The sequence below is a fragment of the Jatropha curcas genome, unplaced genomic scaffold (assembly GCF_041381405.1).
Source record: "Jatropha curcas cultivar XTBG-Jc1 unplaced genomic scaffold, XTBG_Jcur_1.0 HiC_scaffold_1089_pilon, whole genome shotgun sequence".
Taxonomy (NCBI): domain Eukaryota; kingdom Viridiplantae; phylum Streptophyta; class Magnoliopsida; order Malpighiales; family Euphorbiaceae; genus Jatropha; species Jatropha curcas.
The window spans coordinates 1-24,645 of NW_028322598.1; the positions used below are offsets into that span (position 1 = coordinate 1).

At 43.7% G+C, this 24,645-nt stretch overlaps 3 protein-coding genes across 3 annotated transcripts; 1 reads left to right on the forward strand and 2 right to left on the reverse strand.

The window, feature by feature from the left end:
- Positions 1-9,158: 9,158 nt before the first annotated feature.
- On the reverse strand, positions 9,159-9,910 carry LOC149491617 (uncharacterized). Its single transcript, XM_089717177.1, has 2 exons — positions 9,830-9,910; positions 9,159-9,725 (listed from the first exon to the last, which is right to left on the reverse strand). Exons 1-2 carry the CDS (start codon positions 9,905-9,907, stop codon positions 9,192-9,194), a joined length of 612 nt encoding a protein of 203 aa, XP_089573303.1. The 5' UTR covers positions 9,908-9,910; the 3' UTR covers positions 9,159-9,191.
- Positions 9,911-10,002: 92 nt separating this feature from the next.
- On the reverse strand, positions 10,003-17,690 carry LOC149491618 (uncharacterized). The gene is made up of 5 exons (XM_089717175.1): positions 17,565-17,690; positions 10,775-11,092; positions 10,651-10,693; positions 10,413-10,539; positions 10,003-10,320 (listed from the first exon to the last, which is right to left on the reverse strand). Exons 2-5 carry the CDS (start codon positions 11,085-11,087, stop codon positions 10,003-10,005), a joined length of 801 nt encoding a protein of 266 aa, XP_089573301.1. The 5' UTR covers positions 11,088-11,092; positions 17,565-17,690.
- On the forward strand, positions 16,060-17,209 carry LOC149491619 (uncharacterized). Its single transcript, XM_089717176.1, has 3 exons — positions 16,060-16,064; positions 16,542-16,758; positions 16,844-17,209. The coding sequence occupies exons 1-3, from the start codon at positions 16,060-16,062 to the stop codon at positions 17,141-17,143; spliced, it is 522 nt and encodes a 173-aa protein (XP_089573302.1). The 3' UTR covers positions 17,144-17,209.
- Positions 17,691-24,645: the final 6,955 nt, after the last annotated feature.

Consider the following 24,645-nt stretch of genomic DNA (forward strand, 5'->3'; position numbering starts at 1 on the left):
GTGATATTTGAAGGTCTTATGGTCCAATCGGTCTGCCTATCTCGGCTGCCCAGGGTGTCATTAAGAATTGCATACGCCATATAAATTCATGCGCTAAATCGGTGCCACTCCGGAAGCATTTGGCAGTTTTAGCCCAATATCTATCTGTCTGTCCCTTACCACACCATTTCGATGCCAAATAATTTCATCTAACACATGTAGGAAGCATTGTTATCATTTTCGGGCCATTCCGAGCCGGTGCTTCCGGGCCCCAAAATCGTAGGTATACCCCTTTGGTGTTTTGAGCCCTGTTTGAAGGCCTGTTCCGGAGCCGATATCTTCTTTACGCATGACGGGCAGGTCCTATAGGCTCTTCTAGGTGATATTTGAAGGTCTTATGGTCCAATCGGTATGCCTATCTCGGCTGCCCAGGGTGTCATTAAGAATTGCATACGCCATATAAATTCATGCGCAAAATCGGTGCCACTCCGGAAGCATTTGGCAGTTTTAGCCCAATATCTCTCTGTCTGTCCCCTTACCACGCCATTTCGACGCCAAAAAATTTCATCTAACACATGTAGGAAGCATTGTGATCATTTTCGGGCCATTCCGAGCCGGTGCTTCCGGGCCCCAAAATCGTAGGTATACCCCTTTGGTGTTTGGAGCCCTGTTTGAAGGCCTGTTCCGGAGCCGATATCTTCTTTACGCCTGACGGCAGGTCCTATAGGCTCTTCTAGGTGATATTTGAAGGTCTTATGGTCCAATCGGTATGCCTATCTCGGCTGCCCAGGGTGTCATTAAGAATTGCATACGCCATATAAATTCATGCGCAAAATCGATGCTACTCCGGAAGCATTTGGCAGTTTTAGCCCAATATCTCTCTGTCTGTCCCTTACCACACCATTTCTACGCCAAAAAATTTCATCTAACACATGTAGGAAGCATTGTGATCATTTTCGGGCCATTCCGAGCCGGTGCTTCCGGGCCCCAAAATCGTAGGTATACCCCTTTGGTGTTTGGAGCCCTGTTTGAAGGCCTGTTCTGGAGCCGATATCTTCTTTACGCCTGACGGTCAGCTCCTATAGGCTCTTCTAGGTGATATTTGAAGGTCTTATGGTCCAATCGGTATGCCTATCTCGGCTGCCTAGGGTGTCATTAAGAATTGCATATGCCATATAAATTCATGCGCAAAATCGATGCCACTCCGGAAGCATTTGGCAGTTTTAGCCCAATATCTCTCTGTCTGTCCCTTACCACGCCATTTCTATGCAAAAACATTTCATCTAACACATGTAGGAAGCATTGTGATCATTTTCGGGCCATTCCGAGCCGGTGCCTCCGGGCCCCAAAATCGTAGGTATACCCCTTTGGTGTTTGGAGCCCTGTTTGAAGGACTGTTCCGGAGCCGATATCTTCTTTACGCCTGACGGGCAGGTCCTATAGGCTCTTCTAGGTGATATTTGAAGGTCTTATGGTCCAATCGGTCTGCCTATCTCGGCTGCCCAGGGTGTCATTAAGAATTGCATACGCCATATAAATTCATGCGCTAAATCGGTGCCACTCCGGAAGCATTTGGCAGTTTTAGCCCAATATCTATCTGTCTGTCCCTTACCACACCATTTCGATGCCAAAAAATTTCATCTAACACATGTAGGAAGCATTGTGATCATTTTCGGGCCATTCCGAGCCGGTGCTTCCGGGCCCAAAAATCGTAGGTATACCCCTTTGGTGTTTTGAGCCCTGTTTGAAGGCCTGTTCCGGAGCCGATATCTTCTTTACGCATGACGGGCAGGTCCTATAGGCTCTTCTAGGTGATATTTGAAGGTCTTATGGTCCAATCAGTATGCCTATCTCGGCTGCCCAAGGTGTCGTTAAGAATTGCATACGCCATATAAATTCATGCGCAAAATCGGTGCCACTCCGGAAGCATTTCGCAGTTTTAGCCCAATATCTCTCTGTCTGTCCCTTACCACACCATTTCTACGCCAAAAAATTTCATCTAACACATGTAGGAAGCATTGTGATCATTTTCGGGCCATTCCGAGCCGGTGCTTCCGGGCCCCAAAATCGTAGGTATACCCCTTTGGTGTTCGGAGCACTGTTTGAAGGCCTGTTCCGGAGCCGATATCTTCTTTACTCCTGACGGGCAGGTCCTATAGGCTCTTCTAGGTTATATTTGAAAGTCTTATGGTCCAATCGGTATGCCTATCTCGGCTGCCCAGGGTGTCATTAAGAATTACATACGCCATATAAATTCATGCGCAAAATCGGTGCCACTCCGGAAGCATTTGGCAGTTTTAGCCCAATACCTCTCTGTCTATCCCTTACCACGCCATTTCGAAGCCAAAAAGTTTCATCTAACACATGTAGGAAGCATTGTGATCATTTTCGGGCCATTCCGAGCCGGTGCTTCCGGGCCCCAAAATCGTAGGTATACCCCTTTGGTGTTTGGAGCCCTGTTTGAAGGCCTGTTCCGGAGCCGATATCTTCTTTACGCCTGACGAGCAGGTCCTATAGGCTCTTCTAGGTGATATTTGAAGGTCTTATGGTCCAATCGGTATGCCTATCTCGGCTGCCCAGGGTGTCATTAAGAATTGCATACGCCATATAAATTCATGCGCAAAATCGGTGCCACTCCGGAAGCATTTGGCAGTTTTAGCCCAATATCTATCTGTCTGTCCCTTACCACGCCATTTCGACGCTAAAAAATTTCATCTAACACATGTAGGAAGCATTGTGATCATTTTCGGGCCATTCCGAGCCGGTGCTTCCGGGCCGCAAAATCGTAGGTATACCCCTTTGGTGTTTGGAGCCCTGTTTGAAGGCCTGTTCCGGAGCCGATATCTTCTTTACGCCTGACGGGCAGGTCCTACTGGCTCTTCTAGGTGATATTTGAAGGTCTTATGGTCCAATCGGTATGCCTATCTCGGCTGCCCAGGGTGTCATTAAGAGTTGCATATGCCATATAAATTCATGCGCAAAATCGGTGCCACTCCGGAAGCATTTGGCCGATTTAGCCCAATATCTCTCTGTCTGTCCCTTACCGCACCATTTCTATGCAAAAAAATTTCATCTAACACATGTAGGAAGCATTGTGATCATTTTCGGGCCATTCCGAGCCGGTGCTTCCGGGCCCCAAAATCGTAGGTATACCCCTTTGGTGTTTGGAGCCCTGTTTGAAGGCCTGTTCTGGAGCCGATATCTTCTTTACTGCCTGACGGTCAGCTCCTATAGGCTCTTCTAGGTGATATTTGAAGGTCTTATGGTCCAATCGGTATGCCTATCTCGGCTGCCTAGGGTGTCATTAAGAATTGCATATGCCATATAAATTCATGCGTAAAATCGATGCCACTCCGGAAGCATTTGGCAGTTTTAGCCCAATATCTCTCTGTCTGTCCCTTACCACGCCATTTCTATGCAAAAACATTTCATCTAACACATGTAGGAAGCATTGTGATCATTTTCGGGCCATTCCGAGCCGGTGCCTCCGGGCCCCAAAATCGTAGGTATACCCCTTTGGTGTTTGGAGCCCTGTTTGAAGGACTGTTCCGGAGCCGATATCTTCTTTACGCCTGATGGGCAGGTCCTATAGGCTCTTCTAGGTGATATTTGAAGGTCTTATGGTCCAATCGGTCTGCCTATCTCGGCTGCCCAGGGTGTCATTAAGAATTGCATACGCCATATAAATTCATGCGCTAAATCGGTGCCACTCCGGAAGCATTTGGCAGTTTTAGCCCAATATCTATCTGTCTGTCCCTTACCACACCATTTCGATGCCAAAAAATTTCATCTAACACATGTAGGAAGCATTGTGATCATTTTCGGGCCATTCCGAGCCGGTGCTTCCGGGCCCCAAAATCGTAGGTATACCCCTTTGGTGTTTGGAGCCCTGTTTGAAGGCCTGTTCCGGAGCCGATATCTTCTTTACGCCTGACGGGCAGGTCCTATAGGCTCTTCTAGGTGATATTTGAAGGTCTTATGGTCCAATCGGTATGCCTATCTCGGCTGCCCAAGGGTGTCATTAAGAATTGCATACGCCATATAAATTCATGCGCAAAATCGGTGCCACTCCGGAAGCATTTGGCAGTTTTAGCCCAATATCTCTCTGTCTGTCCCTTACCACACCATTTCTACGCCAAAAAATTTCATCTAACACATGTAGGAAGCATTGTGATCATTTTCGGGCCATTCCGAGCCGGTGCTTCCGGGCCCCAAAATCGTAGGTATACCCCTTTGGTGTTCGGAGCACTGTTTGAAGGCCTGTTCCGGAGCCGATATCTTCTTTACGCCTGACGGGCAGGTCCTATAGGCTCTTCTAGGTTATATTTGAAGGTCTTATGGTCCAATCGGTATGCCTATCTCGGCTGCCCAGGGTGTCATTAAGAATTACATACGCCATATAAATTCATGCGCAAAATCGGTGCCACTTCGGAAGCATTTGGCAGTTTTAGCCCAATATCTATCTGTCTGTCCCTTACCACGCCATTTCGACGCTAAAAAATTTCATCTAACACATGTAGGAAGCATTGTGATCATTTTCGGGCCATTCCGAGCCGGTGCTTCCGGGCCCCAAAATCGTAGGTATACCCCTTTGGTGTTTGGAGCCCTGTTTGAAGGCCTGTTCCGGAGTCGATATCTTCTTTACGCCTGACGGGCAGGTCCTATAGGCTCTTCTAGGTTATATTTGAAGGTCTTATGGTCCAATCGGTATGCCTATCTCGGCTGCCCAGGGTGTCATTAAGAATTACATGCGCCATATAAATTCATGCGCAAAATCGGTGCCACTCCGGAAGCATTTGGCAGTTTTAGCCCAATACCTCTCTGTCTATCCCTTACCACGCCATTTCGAAGCCAAAAAGTTTCATCTAACACATGTAGGAAGCATTGTGATCATTTTCGGGCCATTCCGAGCCGGTGCTTCCGGGTCCCAAAATCGTAGGTATACCCCTTTGGTGTTTGGAGCCCTGTTTGAAGGCCTGTTCCGGAGCCGATATCTTCTTTACGCCTGACGGGCAGGTCCTATAGGCTCTTCTAGGTGATATTTGAAGGTCTTATGGTCCAATCGGTTTGCCTATCTCGGCTGCCCAGGGTGTCATTAAGAATTGCATACGCCATATAAATTCATGCGCAAAATCGGTGCCACTTCGGAAGCATTTGGCAGTTTTAGCCCAATATCTATCTGTCTGTCCCTTACCACGCCATTTCGACGCTAAAAAATTTCATCTAACACATGTAGGAAGCATTGTGATCATTTTCGGGCCATTCCGAGCCGGTGCTTCCGGGCCCCAAAATCGTAGGTATACCCCTTTGGTGTTTGGAGCCCTGTTTGAAGGCCTGTTCCGGAGCCGATATCTTCTTTACGCCTGACGGGCAGGTCCTACTGGCTCTTCTAGGTGATATTTGAAGGTCTTATGGTCCAATCGGTATGCCTATCTCGGCTGCCCAGGGTGTCATTAAGAATTGCATACGCCATATAAATTCATGCGCAAAATCGGTGCCACTCCGGAAGCATTTGGCAGTTTTAGCCCAATATCTCTCTGTCTGTCCCTTACCACGCCATTTCTACGCCAAAAAATTTCATCTAACACATGTAGGAAGCATTCTGATCATTTTCGGGCCATTCCTGAGCCGGTGCATCCGGGCCCCAAAATCGTAGGTATACCCCTTTGGTGTTTGGAGCCCTATTTGAAGGCCTGTTCTGGAGCCTATATCTTCTTTACGCCTGATGGGCAGCTCCTATAGGCTCTTCTAGGTGATATTTGAAGGTCTTATGGTCCAATTGGTATGCCTATCTCGGCTGCCCAGGCTGTCATTAAGAATTGCATATGCGATATAAATTCATGCGCTAAATCGGTGCCACTATGGAAGCATTTGGCAGTTTTAGGCCAATATCTCTCTGTCTGTCCCTTACCACGCCATTTCGACGCTAAAAAATTTCATCTAGCACATGTAGGAAGCATTGTGCTCATTTTCGGGCCATTCCGAGCCGGTGCTTCTGGGCCCCAAAATCGTAGGTATACCCCTTTGGTGTTTGGAGCCCTGTTTGAAGGCCTGTTCCGGAGCCATTATCTTCTTTATGCCTGACGGTCAGGTCCTATAGGCTCCTCTAGGTGATATTTGAAGGTCTTATGGTCCAATCGGTATGCCTATCTCGGCTGCCCAGGGTGTCATTAAGAATTACATACGCCATATAAATTCATGCGCAAAATCGGTGCCACTCCGGAAGCATTTGGCAGTTTTAGCCCAATATCTCTCTGTCTATCCCTTACCACGCCATTTCGAAGCCAAAAAGTTTCATCTAACACATGTAGGAAGCATTGTGATCATTTTCGGGCCATTCCGAGCCGGTGCTTCCGGGCCCCAAAATCGTAGGTATACCCCTTTGGTGTTTGGAGCCCTGTTTGAAGGCCTGTTCCGGAGCCAATATCTTCTTTACGCCTGACGGGCAGGTCCTATAGGCTCTTCTAGGTGATATTTGAAGGTCTTATGGTCCAATCGGTTTGCCTATCTCGGCTGCCCAGTGTGTCATTAAGAATTGGATACGCCATATAAATTCATGCGCAAAATCGGTGCCACTCCGGAAGCATTTGGCAGTTTTAGCCCAATATCTCTCTGTCTGTCCCTTACCACGCCACTTCTACGCCAAAAAATTTCATCTAACACATGTAGGAAGCATTGTGATCGTTTTCGGGCCATTCCGAGCCGGTGCATCCGGGCCCCAAAATCGTAGGTATACCCCTTTGGTGTTTGGAGCCGTATTTGAAGGCCTGTTCCGGAGCCCATATATTCTTTATGCCTGACGGGCAGCTCCTATAGGCTCTTCTAGGTGATATTTGAAGGTCTTATGGTCCAATCGGTATGCCTATCTCGGCTGCCCAGGGTGCCATTAAGAATTGCATATGCCATATAAATTCATGCGCTAAATCGGTGCCACTATGGAAGCATTTGGCAGTTTTAGCCCAATATCTCTCTGTCTGTCCCTTACCACGCCATTTCGACGCCAAAAAATTTCATCTAACACATGTAGGAAGCATTGTGATCATTTTCGGGCCATTCTGAGCCGGTGCTTCCGGGCCCCAAAATCGTAGGTATACCCCTTTGGTGTTTGGAGCCCTGTTTGAAGGCCTGTTCCGGAGCCGTATTTGAAGGCCTGTTCTGGAGCCTATATCTTCTTTACGCCTGACGGGCAGCTCCTATAGGCTCTTCTAGGTGATATTTGAAGGTCTTATGGTCCAATCGGTATGCCTATCTCGGCTGCCCAGGGTGTCATTAAGAATTGCATACGCCATATAAATTCATGCGCTAAATCGGTGCCACTCCGGAAGCATTTGGCAGTTTTAGCCCAATATCTCTCTGTCTATCCCTTACCACGCCATTTCGAAGCCAAAAAGTTTCATCTAACACATGTAGGAAGCATTGTGATCATTTTCGGGCCATTCCGAGCCGGTGCTTCCGGGCCCCAAAATCGTAGGTATACCCCTTTGGTGTTTGGAGCCCTGTTTGAAGGCCTGTTCCGGAGCCAATATCTTCTTTACGCCTGACGGGCAGGTCCTATAGGCCCTTCTAGGTGATATTTGAAGGTCTTATGGTCCAATCGGTTTGCCTATCTCGGCTGCCCAGTGTGTCATTAAGAATTGGATACGCCATATAAATTCATGCGCAAAATCGGTGCCACTCCGGAAGCATTTGGCAGTTTTAGCCCAATATCTCTCTGTCTGTCCCTTACCACGCCACTTCTACGCCAAAAAATTTCATCTAACACATGTAGGAAGCATTGTGATCGTTTTCGGGCCATTCCGAGCCGGTGCATCCGGGCCCCAAAATCGTAGGTATACCCCTTTGGTGTTTGGAGCCGTATTTGAAGGCCTGTTCCGGAGCCCATATATTCTTTATGCCTAACGGGCAGCTCCTATAGGCTCTTCTAGGTGATATTTGAAGGTCTTATGGTCCAATCGGTATGCCTATCTCGGCTGCCCAGGGTGCCATTAAGAATTGCATATGCCATATAAATTCATGCGCTAAATCGGTGCCACTATGGAAGCATTTGGCAGTTTTAGCCCAATATCTCTCTGTCTGTCCCTTACCACGCCATTTCGACGCCAAAAAATTTCATCTAACACATGTAGGAAGCATTGTGATCATTTTCGGGCCATTCTGAGCCGGTGCTTCCGGGCCCCAAAATCGTAGGTATACCCCTTTGGTGTTTGGAGCCCTGTTTGAAGGCCTATTCCGGAGCCGTATTTGAAGGCCTGTTCTGGAGCCTATATCTTCTTTACGCCTGACGGGCAGCTCCTATAGGCTCTTCTAGGTGATATTTGAAGGTCTTATGGTCCAATCGGTATGCCTATCTCGGCTGCCCAGGGTGTCATTAAGAATTGCATACGCCATATAAATTCATGCGCTAAATCGGTGCCACTCCGGAAGCATTTGGCAGTTTTAGCCCAATATCTTTCTGTCTGTCCCTTACCACGCCATTTCGTCACAAAAAAATTTCATCTAACACATGTAGGAAGCATTGTGATCATTTTCGGGCCATTCCGAGCCGGTGCTTCTGGGCCCCAAAATCGTAGGTATACCCCTTTGGTGTTTGGAGCCCTGTTTGAAGGCCTGTTCCGGAGCCGATATCTTCTTTACGCCTAACGGGCAGGTCCTATAGGCTCTTCTAGGTGAGATTTGAAGGTCTTATGGTCCAATCGGTATGCCTATCTCGGTTGCCCAGGGTGTCATTAAGAATTGCATACGCCATATAAATTCATGCGCAAAATCGGTGCCACCACTACAAGAAATGCGCCATTTTGCGACCGACAAATCGGTCGCAAAATGGCTCATATCGGTCGCAAATAGGTCGTAAATTCGGTCTCAAATCGGTCGCAAATAGGTCGTAAATTCGGTCTCAAATCGGTCGCAAAGCCGTCGTAAAATGTAATTTAAAATTGCAATTGTCGGTATCAAAGCGGTCGCAAATCGGTCGCAAAATTAAAAAAATAAAAAATAAATAAATATTATTATAAAACCAAAATTTTTCCGCACCTGTGAAAATTGACATATATACATATATATCACACACGCAATTCAAGAACAATGTAAATTGTAATTTTTATTGTACTGAACAAATTAAAATATCAAAATACAAATAAAAAACTAGAACAATGTAAAATTGTAATTTTTATTGTACTGAACAAATTAAAATATCAATCAAATCAAATAAAAAACTAAAAAGGTCCAAAATCAAATCTATGCTGCTGCTCATCTGCAGGATCCGATGTCGGATCGGCGAGAGGAGTACCTGCTGGATGTGATGTAGCGGCAGGAGGGGTGACCAAGGTATCGTCTGCAGCATCGGGATCAAGAGCAGGAAGTGGCTGCTGCTGAGACGTCAAAACATGTCGGTCTGTAGCAGGCGCAGGATCAGAGGAGGAAGTACCAGCACGGGCCTCACCGGACAGCCGTAGGACATGCTCTCTAAGCTTTGCAATCTGTCTCTGCTGATCAGCAAGCTGAGCTCGTATATCATCATCATACTGCGAGTCAGTGTGCTCCGGCTGTCGTGCTGCGCTGGCTGTAAAAGCGTGAGCTGCTGAGCCAGTGTAAAACTGTGATGCCTGAGACCCGATGCCGTATACCTTCCTCTTCTTCTCGCCCCCTACAGCCTCGAGATAAAGCGCTACCTCGTCAATCCTTGACTCAGCTTCGGATTCATCGGTCTGAGAAGTAACAATACGCTCCCGAGCTGTAGTATAATTCTCCTGAAAACAAAAAATTAATTAATCAATGCAATTGCAAGCTTTATTATATTCAACTTTGTACATATTCGCAATGATTAGAGGGAATATTATTCATTGTTACTTACATTGACGCTCAGCGCACGTCTGTCGACAAAGGTATTACGATCGTGGTCCTTCGTGTGAGTGTATCTAAATACCTCCATCGGTGTGGGCTCACGACCTAATTCTTTAGCCTGCAATGAATTTTTATGCATGATATATTAATATATATAGTGTCCTTTCATTAAACATCAGTTTCTTATAAAGGTACTAGTTCACTTACTAATAATCGAGCTGTCTCTATAGCAGATATAGATCCGCCTGTGTGTCGCGAAGGTCCTGCTCCATCACCGCCAGTCTCACTGCGCCTGTTTTGTGCAAATATCTCCCGCTTTCTCTTGAATGCAGGATCCTCCCAAGCCTTTTGCCAGCTCTCCCATATCTCCTGAGACACGCACTGCTGCTTCTTACCGCTTTTTCTCATCCTATAGGTGAAGTCAGCGTATCGATCGGCGCATATCTTCTCCCAGGCTACTTTCAGCATAGCAGTAATGGCCTCGTCCCATATGAAATGTTTCTGCAAAAAAAATGAAATATAGCGTTTAAACACTAAGGATGTATCTTGAATTGTAAACATTGAATGATGATATAACTTAAACCAAAGAGTACCTGGAACTCCTCCCAATAAAAGTCTCTCGCCTCTTGTGGTACGGCATCCCATGTGTATCCTTCTTTATGCAGCTGTAGCTTGATTATCTTCAAAATTTGCCTCGCTGCTCGAGAAGATGGATATATGCTGAAAAAAAAAACATAAGTGAAATATAATTACACGAAAGTATCACAGTTATGAATAAGTACAAAATATAATTACAAAATATGCCTGCAGAAAATTTGAATAAGTACTTACTGTCCCGCTACCAAACTGAGGGTGATACGTGGATCGGATGAAGCTGCAAAAGAAATGACAAATGTTATAAATTTTTAGATAATTAATATATAATTAAAATGACAGTTATGACATTTATGATTACCTTGCACAGTAGGTGACTGTGCAGCTGGTGGAGTCTGTACTGGTGCAGAAGAGGAAGGAGCAGAAGAGGAAGGAGCAGAAGAGTGTGATGGCGGCAGTACTGGACGCTGAGCAGAGGATGAAGCCCCAGACGTACCTGAAGAAGGATGTGATGGCGGCAGTACTGCTCGCTGAGCAGATGACGAAGCCCCAGACGTACCTGACGAAGGACGAGGGATCGACCCTCCTCGTCCACGGGCACTGCGTCTAGGGCCATGACCTCCACGCGAACCACTGCCGGACGCGTCAGAATCAAACGGTCTGCCTCTAGCCATCTGTACTGCAGATATCAGAACCTAGATAAAATGAATTTATACAATTATATGAATTGTAGAACATGTGGTAAATATGAGTACACAAAGTGAATACCATTGAAATTCTTCATTAATAATATTAATTACATATACATTTATCAATTTGTAACAGTAAAATTTCTCTAAGTTTTAAGTGTCTTGAATATCATCTGCTTCCTCCTCCTCTTCATCAGCTTCCTCTTCTTCATATTCGTCTTCTGAGGTACCCATGATGATTTGATCTTCTTCCTCTTCATCATCTGATGGTCCTATTTCAACATAAGATCGGCTTTCATCATCCAATCTATCTGTTAAATCTTCAACAACTTGCATCGGTTGCTTTTCGACCCTAACTTCTTGAAATGCCTCCGATACTGCGAGTGAAGAAGATTGTTTCGTTTCAAGTGCATGAACAACTGATCTAGCCTTGATTTTACACACTGCCATCCAATCGCATCTATCTCGTTTAAACGATGGATATGGGACATAGTACACCTGTGCAGCTTGCATTGCCAAAACAAAAGGTTCATACTTTGTATATCTTCTTCTTTGATTAATATCAACCAGATTATACTTAGGATGAACCTTCGTGCCAATGTTTGGCGTAGGATCAAACCATTCACATTTGAATAAGATTGTGCACTTCATTGGTAGGCCTGGATATTCTAACTCCAAAACCTCAACCAATTTCCCATAAAAATCGGCAGACACGTCACTGTAGTTTGATCCCTTTATGCACACACCGCTGTTCATTGTCTTTCTGCTTCTCCCATAACCCTCAGTGTGAAACTTGTAACCGTTTACAAAGTAGCCAGAGTAGGCATTAGCAACCGGTAATGGCCCCTTTGCCAGATCCGTAATAAATCTATTACGAATATCGCTTTCCGAGCTTCGAGCCTATGGGAAATAGTAATGACATGAGTCAGATTTAATAAATGTACATTCCGTGTTGTGCACATTGAAAGTAACTTACATAATATTTGAACCAATCTGCAAATTCCGTGTCCAGCTTTGCATCAACTGCAGTATCAGTCAAATTGAGATTTTGAGGCCGCAGAAGATTGATATATTTCCTATTTATCAACGAACCATATTAGCATAAGTATCATTTAACAACGGCCCACGTCAAGTTTAGAATGTTTACATTATTTATACTTACTGTACATATGGTGTGATGTCTTCGCAATTCAATAAAATATAGGTTTGAGCCGCTTGTATCTCTGCATCAGTCAATCGTCTTTTTTTTGATTTACCAATCGTACGCCCAGGGTAGGTGAAAATTTTTAGATTTCCTTCAAACTCAGATTGAACACGATCTCCTCCGTCATCGTTACGTGGCACTCTCCGATGCTTGGTGAAAACATGTTGGTCAAAGTAGTGTGAACAGAATGTGGAAGCTTCTTCCACCAAATATGCATTGCAAATGGATCCTTCGACCTTTGCCTTATTGCGCACATTCTTTTTAATTTTCTGTAGGTGTCTGTGATTGTACAATGCCAATATGTTAGTATAAGTTCAAAAAAATGATGTAATCATTAGAATGAGATGTTAGTGAATCACCTCTCAAATGGATACATCCATCGATATTGTACCGGTCCTGCTAAACGACATTCATAGGGCAAATGAACCGGCAGATGTTCCATAGAATCAGAGAAGCCGAGTGGAAAAATTCGCTCCAACTTGCACATCACTATTGGGATTTCTCGCGCTAATTGGTCCATATCATCGCATCGGATAACAGTCATCGTCAATTCCTTGAAAAAGAGACTCAATTCTGTCATTGCTTCCCAAATTTTTCCTGGTAATAATTCCCGGAATGCCACAGGGATCAATCTTTGCATGAAAACATGACAGTCATGGCTTTTCATGCCAAACAGTCTGTACTTCCTCATGTCCACACATCTACCCATATTTGAACAGTAGCCATCTGGAAATCTTAATGATCGTAACCATTCGCACAATAATTGCCTTTGGGATTTATCTAAACAATAACATGCCTTCGGAAACTTACCAGTAAGTACAGATTGCTCGAGTTCTGGTCGACGACAAATTTCCTTCATGTCTGCTCTCGCTTTTGCATTGTCCTTGGTTTTCCCTTCAATGTTCATGACAGTGTTGAACAGATTTTCAAACACATTTTTTTCTATGTGCATGACATCAAGGTTATGACGGATAAGAAGTGAACTCCAGTATGGCAAATCCCAGAAAATGCTTCGCTTTTTCCACCCGCTATTCCTACCAATTCTTGTATTTACCTCATCTGCACCAACCTCTGTAACTTTCATAAGCCCCAGATCTTCAATTTCTTGTAATATTTGTGCTCCTGACTTCACAGGTGGAGGGGGTTCAAAAATAGTTGTGTTCTTTCTAAAGCATTGTCGATTTCTCCTCCAAGGGTGAGATTCCGGTAAGAATTTGCGATGACAATCAAACCAACATTGTTTACCTCCATTCTTTAGTGTAAATGCATTAGTGTTTTCCATGCAGTGAGGACAAGCCAATTTGCCAGCCGTACTCCACCCAGATAACATTCCAAAAGCAGGAAAATCACTGATGGTCCAAAGCAAAGCAGCCCGCATTATGAAATTCTGATTGCTCGAAATATCGAATGTTTCAACCCCATATTCCCATAAATAATTAAGTTCGGCCATCAAAGGTTGCAGAAACACATCAATTTTATGTTTTGGATTAGTAGGCCCAGGAACAATAACACACAAAAACATATATTCATCTTTCATACACATTGTCGGTGGTAGATTATATGGTGTCACAATGATAGGCCATGATGAATATTGTTGTCCTGATTGGCCAAACGGCTGAAACCCATCAGTACAAAGCCCCAATCTCACGTTTCTCATTTCAGCAGCAAACAGAGGATGAATGTTATCAAAATGTTTCCACGCTTCAGAGTCTGACGGATGAGTCATTATACCATCCTCATATTCATGCAAAGCATGCCATGTCATGTGTTCAGCTGTCGCCTTTGATGCATATAACCTTTGAAGGCGAGGAACAAGAGGGAAATAATACATCTTCTTGAAAGCCTTCTCCCTTTGTACTCTACCAGTCCCTTGACCGCGCCGTTGATATCTTGGAAGATTACAAAACTTGCATTCTCTGAATTCCGAGTCAACACCCCAGAATATCATACAATTATTACGGCAGCAATCAATCTTTTCTACCGGTAGTCCCAATCCCCGAACTAATTTTTTTGTCTGATAAAAATTATCAACCATTGAATGGCCTTCAGGCAACATTTCTTTTGCTAACTGAACGAAATCATCGTAACACCTTTCTGAAAAATGGTGCTCTGCTTTCATGTGCAGTAATCGTGCAACAACAGACAGAACAGAATGATTCTTGCATCCAGGCCACAGTTCAATGTTAGCTGCACTTAGCATGTCAAACAATTGTTCTGCTGCTACATTTGGCGATTCCTCCATATTATCCCAATCAAATTATACTCTACTCGCATCGATTACCATATCATTGCATTGATTACCATACAGAAATTGATAAGGCTGAACTTCTAAACTTACCGGAATGGAGTGGCCTGACCCACTGGCAACTTGAGCTTCACCATGATGTATCCATTCGTAATAATTTTCCACGAACCCATTTTTGCACAAATGAAGTTTCACTGTATCGATGTCTAAGAAGGCTCGATTTCGACACTTCTTGTGATTACATGGACACCTCAACTTATTCCCATCCATAAAACTGGGATTACCAACTGCAAACTGTATAAACGCCTCCAATCCGTGCAGGAACTCTTGTCTTAATATGCCATTGACCTCGAACCTCCAGTACATCCAATCTCGATTATTTCGCATTTTTTTTTACCTAATTAACAATGTGTTTATCAAGGGTAAATTATATGTAATTGCATTAGTCTGATCTAGCCTTAAAACATGCCACTAATGTAATGTTCAATTTACACTTATAACTAACTAAGGTTATTTCTATAATAAGGGGAAACTATATATAAATGTAAAATAACTAAGTTCATTTATTCAATACAAAGGTTATATATATATATATATATATATATATATATATATACACACCTACTATAATAAAGGTAAGTGTACTATTCTACATATTGAATTTATTGAAAAAAATTCGGCAGCATTTCGGCACAACACAATCAAATCTCAAATACAAAGACACTTCAATAAACACTTCTATAACATATTAACATTCTCCAAAGGCAAAATGGCCACTACTAGGCCTCCAATCCAAACTCATCATTCATTTAATAAAAACATATTTAAGAATAATAACGACAATAACATCTATAATAAAGAAAAAATATTCTAAAGAAAAATATTCTAAAGTTGTAAGCAAAACACAAGTTGTACGCACCAAAAAAATAAAACACAAATATATAAACGTACACATTATGAAGTATTGACTCGTGCAAATTCATAATATGATTATCTTAAATATCTTTAAGTATGTTAAATGTTACTGTTATGTCATTTCAAGCTAAAATACCTATTTAGGCTTTCTTTTTTTTTAACCTTTCTTTTTTTCCCCTTTTCTTGTTACAGTTCCCAATTTCGTGTGAGACAAGAGGATAGGACTTAGAAGCTTGGGCAAATCAGAGATCCCAATACAATAATATTAATTATTTTTAATACTTAATAATATTATTAATGAATTACATTTAAAAATAATAATAATAACGAATCAAATGCATTTTTGTTGTAATACCTTGGAGTGGATTTAGGGTAAGGGGCAGTGGAGATACAAGCTTCGCTGGTTTTTTACACCTTAGTTCAAAGTATTTTATATTGTAGTTCATAGTTTTTTGCACCTTAGTTTATAGTATTAATTTTGAATTCACCCCCATTAAATTTTTACTTTTTTTCCCCACTAAATTCTTATTTTTATATTGTTTCCCCACTAAGCAAAGCTTGAAACTTTCTGAAACCACAAATTTAGGCTTTTTATGAGGTTCACAAATATGAGATATTCTCTTTTTAAAATCATATCTTTGACATTTTTCTTTCCCTTCCCTTTTGTGTTTCTTTTTCTTTCCAAATTCTAATTTTATTCTACTCTAATTTAATAAATTTGTTGTAATTGTACTCTATTACAAAAACTAAATAAAATAAAATAAAATACTAATATTATAGATATAACATAAAGCAAAATATTGACAATGTCTTGATAATTAATATGTTTCTACAAAAGCTTCTTCAAATCAAAGATCATATCCTCCTTTTCTCTAACTTTTTTATTAAAGAAAAAAGATTTTTCCCCTTTAAAAAAAAAAAAAAAGGATTTTCTGAATATATTTTGTTCTTTCAAGATTACAAGTCTAGGTAGTTGACATAATTAATGAATTAAGCTTCTTCTTTTTGTTTGTTTGGTCTTCAAAGCAAAGGAAAGAAACATAAATTTTAGGGAGAGAAGTGTTGGATTGTAAAGAAAGAAATTAATTTATGTAAATAATGAAAAACCTTTAAGAATTCTTTACTCTTTTTTCTTTGTGAAGGTGAAAAGAAGCTCTATTATTGCTGATGCTATTCTTTATATTTACAAACTCAAACTCAAGTTGGAGTCAATCAAAAGAGAACTCTTATACTTAGATGCAATCAAAAGGCAATGCTTAAGCATGGTGAAGCTGCACCTCCACTTACCCAAGGTCTGTACTCTCTTACCCCATTAATTTATTTTCATGTTTTCTACTTTGCATAACATTTGCATCTTTCACTGTTTTGTATGCACAGGTGAAAGTAGAGAAAGCTGGAAAAGGATTTATTGTAAAGGTGATTTGCGAGAAGGGAGGAGATAAGCTAGTCTCAATATTAGAAGTATTTGAAGAAATGGGTCTAACAGTCTTGCATGCAAAGGTGTCGTGTAATTTGTATTTTGCCATGGAAGCCATTGTTGTAGCTGAAGAACAGACTGTTTTAGACGTGAAAAATGTTACTCAAGCTGTTCTTGAGGCTATTGAAAAGCATATATATAGAGGGAACAGACACAAGCAGTGTGAAGGTTGCTATCGTTTAATTAATAACTCCAAGTAATGTGACTTCAAGTAATGTTACTCCTCTGACTTCAAACTTTAGACATTCTTCGACTCCAAATTTCTACGTATATCCCCATATATAGATTAGAAAACGTTCTGAATTGTGGTGATGATATTATCAAGTTTGAAAATCAAACCCATAAAATAATCAGCTCTTAATAATTCATAAATAATAATTTGTTTTTCCCCTTTAATTTTTCAAATTTCGTTTACAGTCAAACAAAAAAAAGTAAACTAGTATAACTATATTAATAATAACAATAATAACAACAACACTAACAACAACATTAACAATATTAATAATAATAACAATAATAACAGTAACAATAATAATAAATTGAAAAAAACACAAAAATCGCAAAAAAAAAAAAAAAAAAAAAAAAAACAGTTCGAAAAAATTAAAATGGAAACCGGCTTACCTCAAATGCTGTCCAAACGGTGGCGAACGGCGTAGAGGAGTGACCGGAGCGTCGTTGGCGGCGTCACAGGGGCTGGAGCGTTCTCAGGAGGGGCTGGAGCGGCGCTGCGGACGGAGGAGAGGAGAGGAGAAGGAGAAGAGAGAAAGAAGAAGAAAGGAAAAGGAGAGGGCTCGTTTAAAGCCCTAACCTTTGCGACCGACATATCGGTCGCAAAAGGCATTTTATTCGGTCGCAATTTTTAATTGTCCGACGTCGTTTTAATACCGCCAAAATTACGACCGATTTGCGACTGAAATAGTCGGTCGCAAAATATCGGTCGCAATTTTATCTCATTTCGGTCTCAGATTTTATCCTTTTTTTTACGCGCCCCTTTTTGCGACAGAAACACATTTGGTCTCAAATCGGTCGCAACATCGGTCGCAAATTAGAAGTAATTCGGTCGCAAACGGAAAGACAAACTCGCGCGAGTTTTCCGCGCTAAAATCTGCGACTGTTTTCCAATCAGTCGCAAATTGGTATCAATATTGCGACCGATTTGTGTCGGTCGCAAAAATCGGTCGCAATTTGAAGTTTTTTTTGTAGTGCACTCTGGAAGCATTTGGCAGTTTTAGCCCAATATCTCTCTGTCTGTCCCTTACCATGCCATTTCTACGCCAAAAAATTTCATCTAACACATGTAGGAAGCATTGTGATCATTTTCGGGCCATTCCGAGCCGGTGCATCCGGGCCCCAAAATCGTAGGTATACCCCTTTGGTGTTTGGAGCCGTATTTGAAGGCCTGTTCCGGAGCTGATATCTTCTTTATGCCTGATGGGAAGGTCCTATAGGCTCTTCTAGGTGATATTTGAAAGTCTTATGGTCCAATCGGTACGCCTATCTCGGTTGCCCAGGGTGTCATTAAGAATTGCATACGCCATATAAATTCATGCGCAAAATCGGTGCCACTCTGGAAGCATTTGGCAGTTTTAGCCCAATATCTCTCTGTCTGTCCCTTACCACTCCATTTCTATGACAAAAAATTTCATCTAACTCATGTAGGAAGCATTGTGATCATTTTCGGGCCATTCCGAGCCGGTGCATCCGCACCCCAAAATCGTAGGTATACCCCTTTGGTGTTTGGAGCCGTATTTGAACGCCTGTTCCGGAGCCGATATCTTCTTTATGCCTGACGGGAAGCTCCTATAGGCTCTTCTAGGTGATATTTGAAGGTCTTATGGTCCAATCGGTATGCCTATCTCGGCTGCCTAGGGTGTCATTAAGAATTGCATACGCCATATAAATTCATGCGCAAAATCGGTGCCACTCCTGAAGCATTTGGGAGTTTTAGCCCAATATCTCTCTGTCTGTCCCTTACCACGCCATTTTGACACCAAAAAATTTCATCTAACACATGTAGGAAGGATTGTGATCATTTTCGAGCCATTCCGAGCCGGTGCTTCCGGGCCCCAAAATCGTAGGTATACCCCTTTGGTGTTTGGAGCCCGTATTTGAAGGCCTGTTCTGGAGCCGATATCTTCTTTACGCCTGACGGGCAGGCTCCTATAGGCTCTTCTAGGTGATATTTGAAGGTCGTATGGTCCAATCGGTATGCCTATCTCGGCTGCCCAGGGTGTCATTAAGAATTGCATACGCCATATAAATTCATGCGCAAAATCGGTGCCACTCCGGAAGGATTTGGCAGTTTTAGCCCAATATCTCTCTGTCTGTCCCTTACCACGCCATTTCGTCGCAAAAAAATTTCATCTAACACATGTAGGATGCATTGTGATCATTTTCGGGCCATTCCGAGCCGGTGCATCCGGGCCCCAATATCGTAGGTATACCCCTTTGGTGTTTGGAGCCGTATTTGAAGGCCTGTTCTGGAGCCTATATCTTCTTTACGCCTGACGGGCAGCTCCTATAGGCTCTTCTAGGTGATATTTGAAGGTCTTATGGTCCAATCGGTATGCCTATCTCGGCTGCCCAGGGTGTCATTAAGAATTGCATACGCCATATAAATTCATGCGCTAAATCGGTGCCACTCCGGAAGCATTTGGCAGTTTTAGCCCAATATCTTTCTGTCTGTCCCTTACCACGCCATTTCGTCACAAAAAAATTTCATCTAACACATGTAGGAAGCATTGTGATCATTTTCGGGCCATTCCGAGCCGGTGCTTCTGGGCCCCAAAGTCGTAGGTATACCCCTTTGGTGTTTGGAGCCCTGTTTGAAGGCCTGTTCCGGAGCCGATATCTTCTTTACGCCTAACGGGCAGGTCCTATAGGCTCTTCTAGGTGATATTTGAAGGTCTTATGGTCCAATCGGTATGCCTATCTCGGTTGCCCAGGGTGTCATTAAGAATTGCATACGCTATATAAATTCATGCGCAAAATCGGTGCCACTCTGGAAGCATTTGGGAGTTTTAGCCCAATATCTCTCTGTCTGTCCCTTACCACCCCATTTCTACGCCAAAAAATTTCATCTAACACATGTAGGAAGCATTGTGATCATTTTCGGGCCATTCCGAGCCGGTGCATCCGGGCCCCAAAATCGTAGGTATACCCCTTTGGTGTTTGGAGCCGTATTTGAAGGCCTGTTCCGGAGCCGATATCTTCTTTATGCCTGATGGGAAGGTCCTATAGGCTCTTCTAGGTGATATTTGAAGGTCTTATGGTCCAATCGGTATGCCTATCTCGGTTGCCCAGGGTGTCATTAAGAATTGCATACGCCATATAAATTCATGCGCAAAATCGGTGCCACTCCGGAAGCATTTGGCAGTTTTAGCCCAATATCTCTCTGTCTGTCCCTTACCACGCCATTTCGACGCCAAAAAATTTCATCTAACACATGTAGGAAGCATTGTGATCATTTTCGGGCCATTCCGAGCCGGTGCATCCGGGCCCCAAAATCGTAGGTATACCCCTTTGGTGTTTGGAGCCGTATTTGAAGGCCTGTTCCGGAGCCGATATCTTCTTTATGCCTGACGGGAAGCTCCTATAGGCTCTTCTAGGTGATATTTGAAGGTCTTATGGTCCAATCGGTATGCCTATCTCGGCTGCCTACGGTGTCATTAAGAATTGCATACGCCATATAATATCCATGCGCAAAATCGGTGCCACTCCGGAAGCATTTGGGAGTTTTAGCCCAATATCTCTCTGTCTGTCCCTTACCACGCCATTTTGACACCAAAAAATTTCATCTAACACATGTAGGAAGGATTGTGATCATTTTCGGGCCATTCCGAGCCGGTGCTTCCGGGCCCCAAAATCGTAGGTATACCCCTTTGGTGTTTGGAGCCCTGTTTGAAGGCCTGTTCCGGAGCCGATATCTTCTTTACGCCTAACGGGCAGGTCCTATAGGCTCTTCTAGGTGATATTTGAAGGTCTTATGGTCCAATCGGTATGCCTATCTCGGCTGCCCAGGGTGTCATTAAGAATTGCATACGCCATATAAATTCATGCGCAAAATCGGTGCCACTCCGGAAGCATTTGGCAGTTTTAGCCCAATATCTCTCTGTCTGTCCCTTACCACGCCATTTCTACGCCAAAAAATTTCATCTAACACATGTAGGAAGCATTGTGATCATTTTCGGGCCATTCCGAGCCGGTGCATCCGGGCCCCAAAATCGTAGGTATACCCCTTTGGTGTTTGGAGCCGTATTTGAAGGCCTGTTCCGGAGCCGATATCTTCTTTATGCCTGATGGGAAGGTCCTATAGGCTCTTCTAGGTGATATTTGAAGGTCTTATGGTCCAATCGGTACGCCTATCTCGGTTGCCCAGGGTGTCATTAAGAATTGCATACGCCATATAAATTCATGCGCAAAATCAGTGCCACTCCGGAAGCATTTGGCAGTTTTAGCCCAATATCTCTCTGTCTGTCCCTTACCACTCCATTTCTACGCCAAAAAATTTCATCTAAAACATGTAGGAAGCATTGTGATCATTTTCGGGCCATTCCGAGCCGGTGCATCCGGGCCCCAAAATCGTAGGTATACCCCTTTGGTGTTTGGAGCCGTATTTGAAGGCCTGTTCCGGAGCCGATATCTTCTTTATGCCTGACGGGAAGCTCCTATAGGCTCTTCTAGGTGATATTTGAAGGTCTTATGGTCCAATCGGTATGCCTATCTCGGCTGCCTACGGTGTCATTAAGAATTGCATACGCCATATAATATCCATGCGCAAAATCGGTCCCACTCCGGAAGCATTTGGGAGTTTTAGCCCAATATCTCTCTGTCTGTCCCTTACCACGCCATTTTGACACCAAAAAATTTCATCTAACACATGTAGGAAGGATTGTGATCATTTTCGGGCCATTCCGAGCCGGTGCTTCCGGGCCCCAAAATCGTAGGTATACCCCTTTGGTGTTTGGAGCCCTGTTTGAAGGCCTGTTCCGGAGCCGATATCTTCTTTACGCCTAACGGGCAGGTCCTATAGGCTCTTCTAGGTGATATTTGAAGGTCTTATGGTCCAATCGGTATGCCTATCTCGGCTGCCCAGGGTGTCATTAAGAATTGCATACGCCATATAAATTCATGCGCAAAATCGGTGCCACTCCGGAAGCATTTGGCAGTTTTAGCCCAATATCTCTCTGTCTGTCCCTTACCACGCCATTTCTACGCCAAAAAATTTCATCTAACACATGTAGGAAGCATTGTGATCATTTTCGGGCCATTCCGAGCCGGTGCATCCGGGCCCCAAAATCGTAGGTATACCCCTTTGGTGTTTGGAGCCGTATTTGAAGGCCTGTTCCGGAGCCGATATCTTCTTTATGCCTGATGGGAAGGTCCTATAGGCTCTTCTAGGTGATATTTGAAGGTCTTATGGTCCAATCGGTACGCCTATCTCGGTTGCCCAGGGTGTCATTAAGAATTGCATACGCCATATAAATTCATGCGCAAAATCAGTGCCACTCCGGAAGCATTTGGCAGTTTTAGCCCAATATCTCTCTGTCTGTCCCTTACCACTCCATTTCTACGCCAAAAAATTTCATCTAAAACATGTAGGAAGCATTGTGATCATTTTCGGGCCATTCCGAGCCGGTGCATCCGGGCCCCAAAATCGTAGGTATACCCCTTTGGTGTTTGGAGCCGTATTTGAAGGCCTGTTCCGGAGCCGATATCTTCTTTATGCCTGACGGGAAGCTCCTATAGGCTCTTCTAGGTGATATTTGAAGGTCTTATGGTCCAATCGGTATGCCTATCTCGGCTGCCTAGGGTGTCATTAAGAATTGCATACGCCATATAATATCCATGCGCAAAATCGGTGCCACTCCGGAAGCATTTGGGAGTTTTAGCCCAATATCTCTCTGTCTGTCCCTTACCACGCCATTTTGACACCAAAAAATTTCATCTAACACATGTAGGAAGGATTGTGATCATTTTCGGGCCATTCCGAGCCGGTGCTTCCGGGCCCCAAAATCGTAGGTATACCCCTTTGGTGTTTGGAGCCCTGTTTGAAGGCCTGTTCCGGAGCCGATATCTTCTTTACGCCTAACGGGCAGGTCCTACAGGCTCTTCTAGGTGATATTTTAAGGTCGTATGGTCCAATCGGTATGCCTATCTCGGCTGCCCAGGGTGTCATTAAGAATTGCATACGCCATATAAATTCATGCGCAAAATCGGTGCCACTCCGGAAGCATTTGGCAGTTTTAGCCCAATATCTCTCTGTCTGTCCCTTACCACGCCATTTCTACGCCAAAAAATTTCATCTAACACATGTAGGAAGCATTGTGATCATTTTCGGGCCATTCCGAGCCGGTGCATCCGGGCCCCAAAATCGTAGGTATACCCCTTTGGTGTTTGGAGCCGTATTTGAAGGCCTGTTCCGGAGCCGATATCTTCTTTACGCCTGACGGGCAGGTCCTATAGGCTCTTCTAGGTGATATTTGAAGGTCTTATGGTCCAATCGGTATGCCTATCTCGGCTGCCCAGGGTGTCATTAAGAATTGCATACGCCATATAAATTCATGCGCAAAATCGGTGCCACTCCGGAAGCATTTGGCAGTTTTAGCCCAATATCTCTCTGTCTGTCCCTTACCACGCCATTTCTACGCCAAAAAATTTCATCTAACACATGTAGGAAGCATTGTGCTCATTTTCGGGCCATTCCGAGCCGGTGCATTCCGGGCCCCAAAATCGTAGGTATACCCCTTTGGTGTTTGGAGCCCTGTTTGAAGGCCTGTTCCGGAGCCGATATCTTCTTTACGCCTGACGGGCAGCTCCTATAGGCTCTTCTAGGTGATATTTGAAGGTCTTATGGTCCAATCGGTATGCCTATCTCGGCTGCCTACGGTGTCATTAAGAATTGCATACGCCATATAATATCCATGCGCAAAATCGGTGCCACTCCGGAAGCATTTGGCAGTTTAAGCCCAATATCTTTCTGTCTGTCCCTTACCACGCCATTTCGTCACAAAAAAATTTCATCTAACACATGTAGGAAGCATTGTGATCATTTTCGGGCCATTCCGAGCCGGTGCTTCCGGGCCCCAAAATCGTAGGTATACCCCTTTGGTGTTTGGAGCCCTGTTTGAAGGCCTGTTCCGGAGCCGATATCTTCTTTACGCCTAACGGGCAGGTCCTATAGGCTCTTCTAGGTGATATTTGAAGGTCTTATGGTCCAATCGGTATGCCTATCTCGGCTGCCCAGGGTGTCATTAAGAATTGCATACGCCATATAAATTCATGCGCAAAATCGGTGCCACTCCGGAAGCATTTGGCAGTTTTAGCCCAATATCTCTCTGTCTGTCCCTTACCACGCCATTTCTACGCCAAAAAATTTCATCTAACACATGTAGGAAGCATTGTGATCATTTTCGGGCCATTCCGAGCCGGTGCATCCGGGCCCCAAAATCGTAGGTATACCCCTTTGGTGTTTGGAGCCGTATTTGAAGGCCTGTTCCGGAGCCGATATCTTCTTTATGCCTGATGGGAAGGTCCTATAGGCTCTTCTAGGTGATATTTGAAGGTCTTATGGTCCAATCGGTATGCCTATCTCGGCTGCCCAGGGTGTCATTAAGAATTGCATACGCCATATAAATTCATGCGCAAAATCAGTGCCACTCCGGAAGCATTTGGCAGTTTTAGCCCAATATCTCTCTGTCTG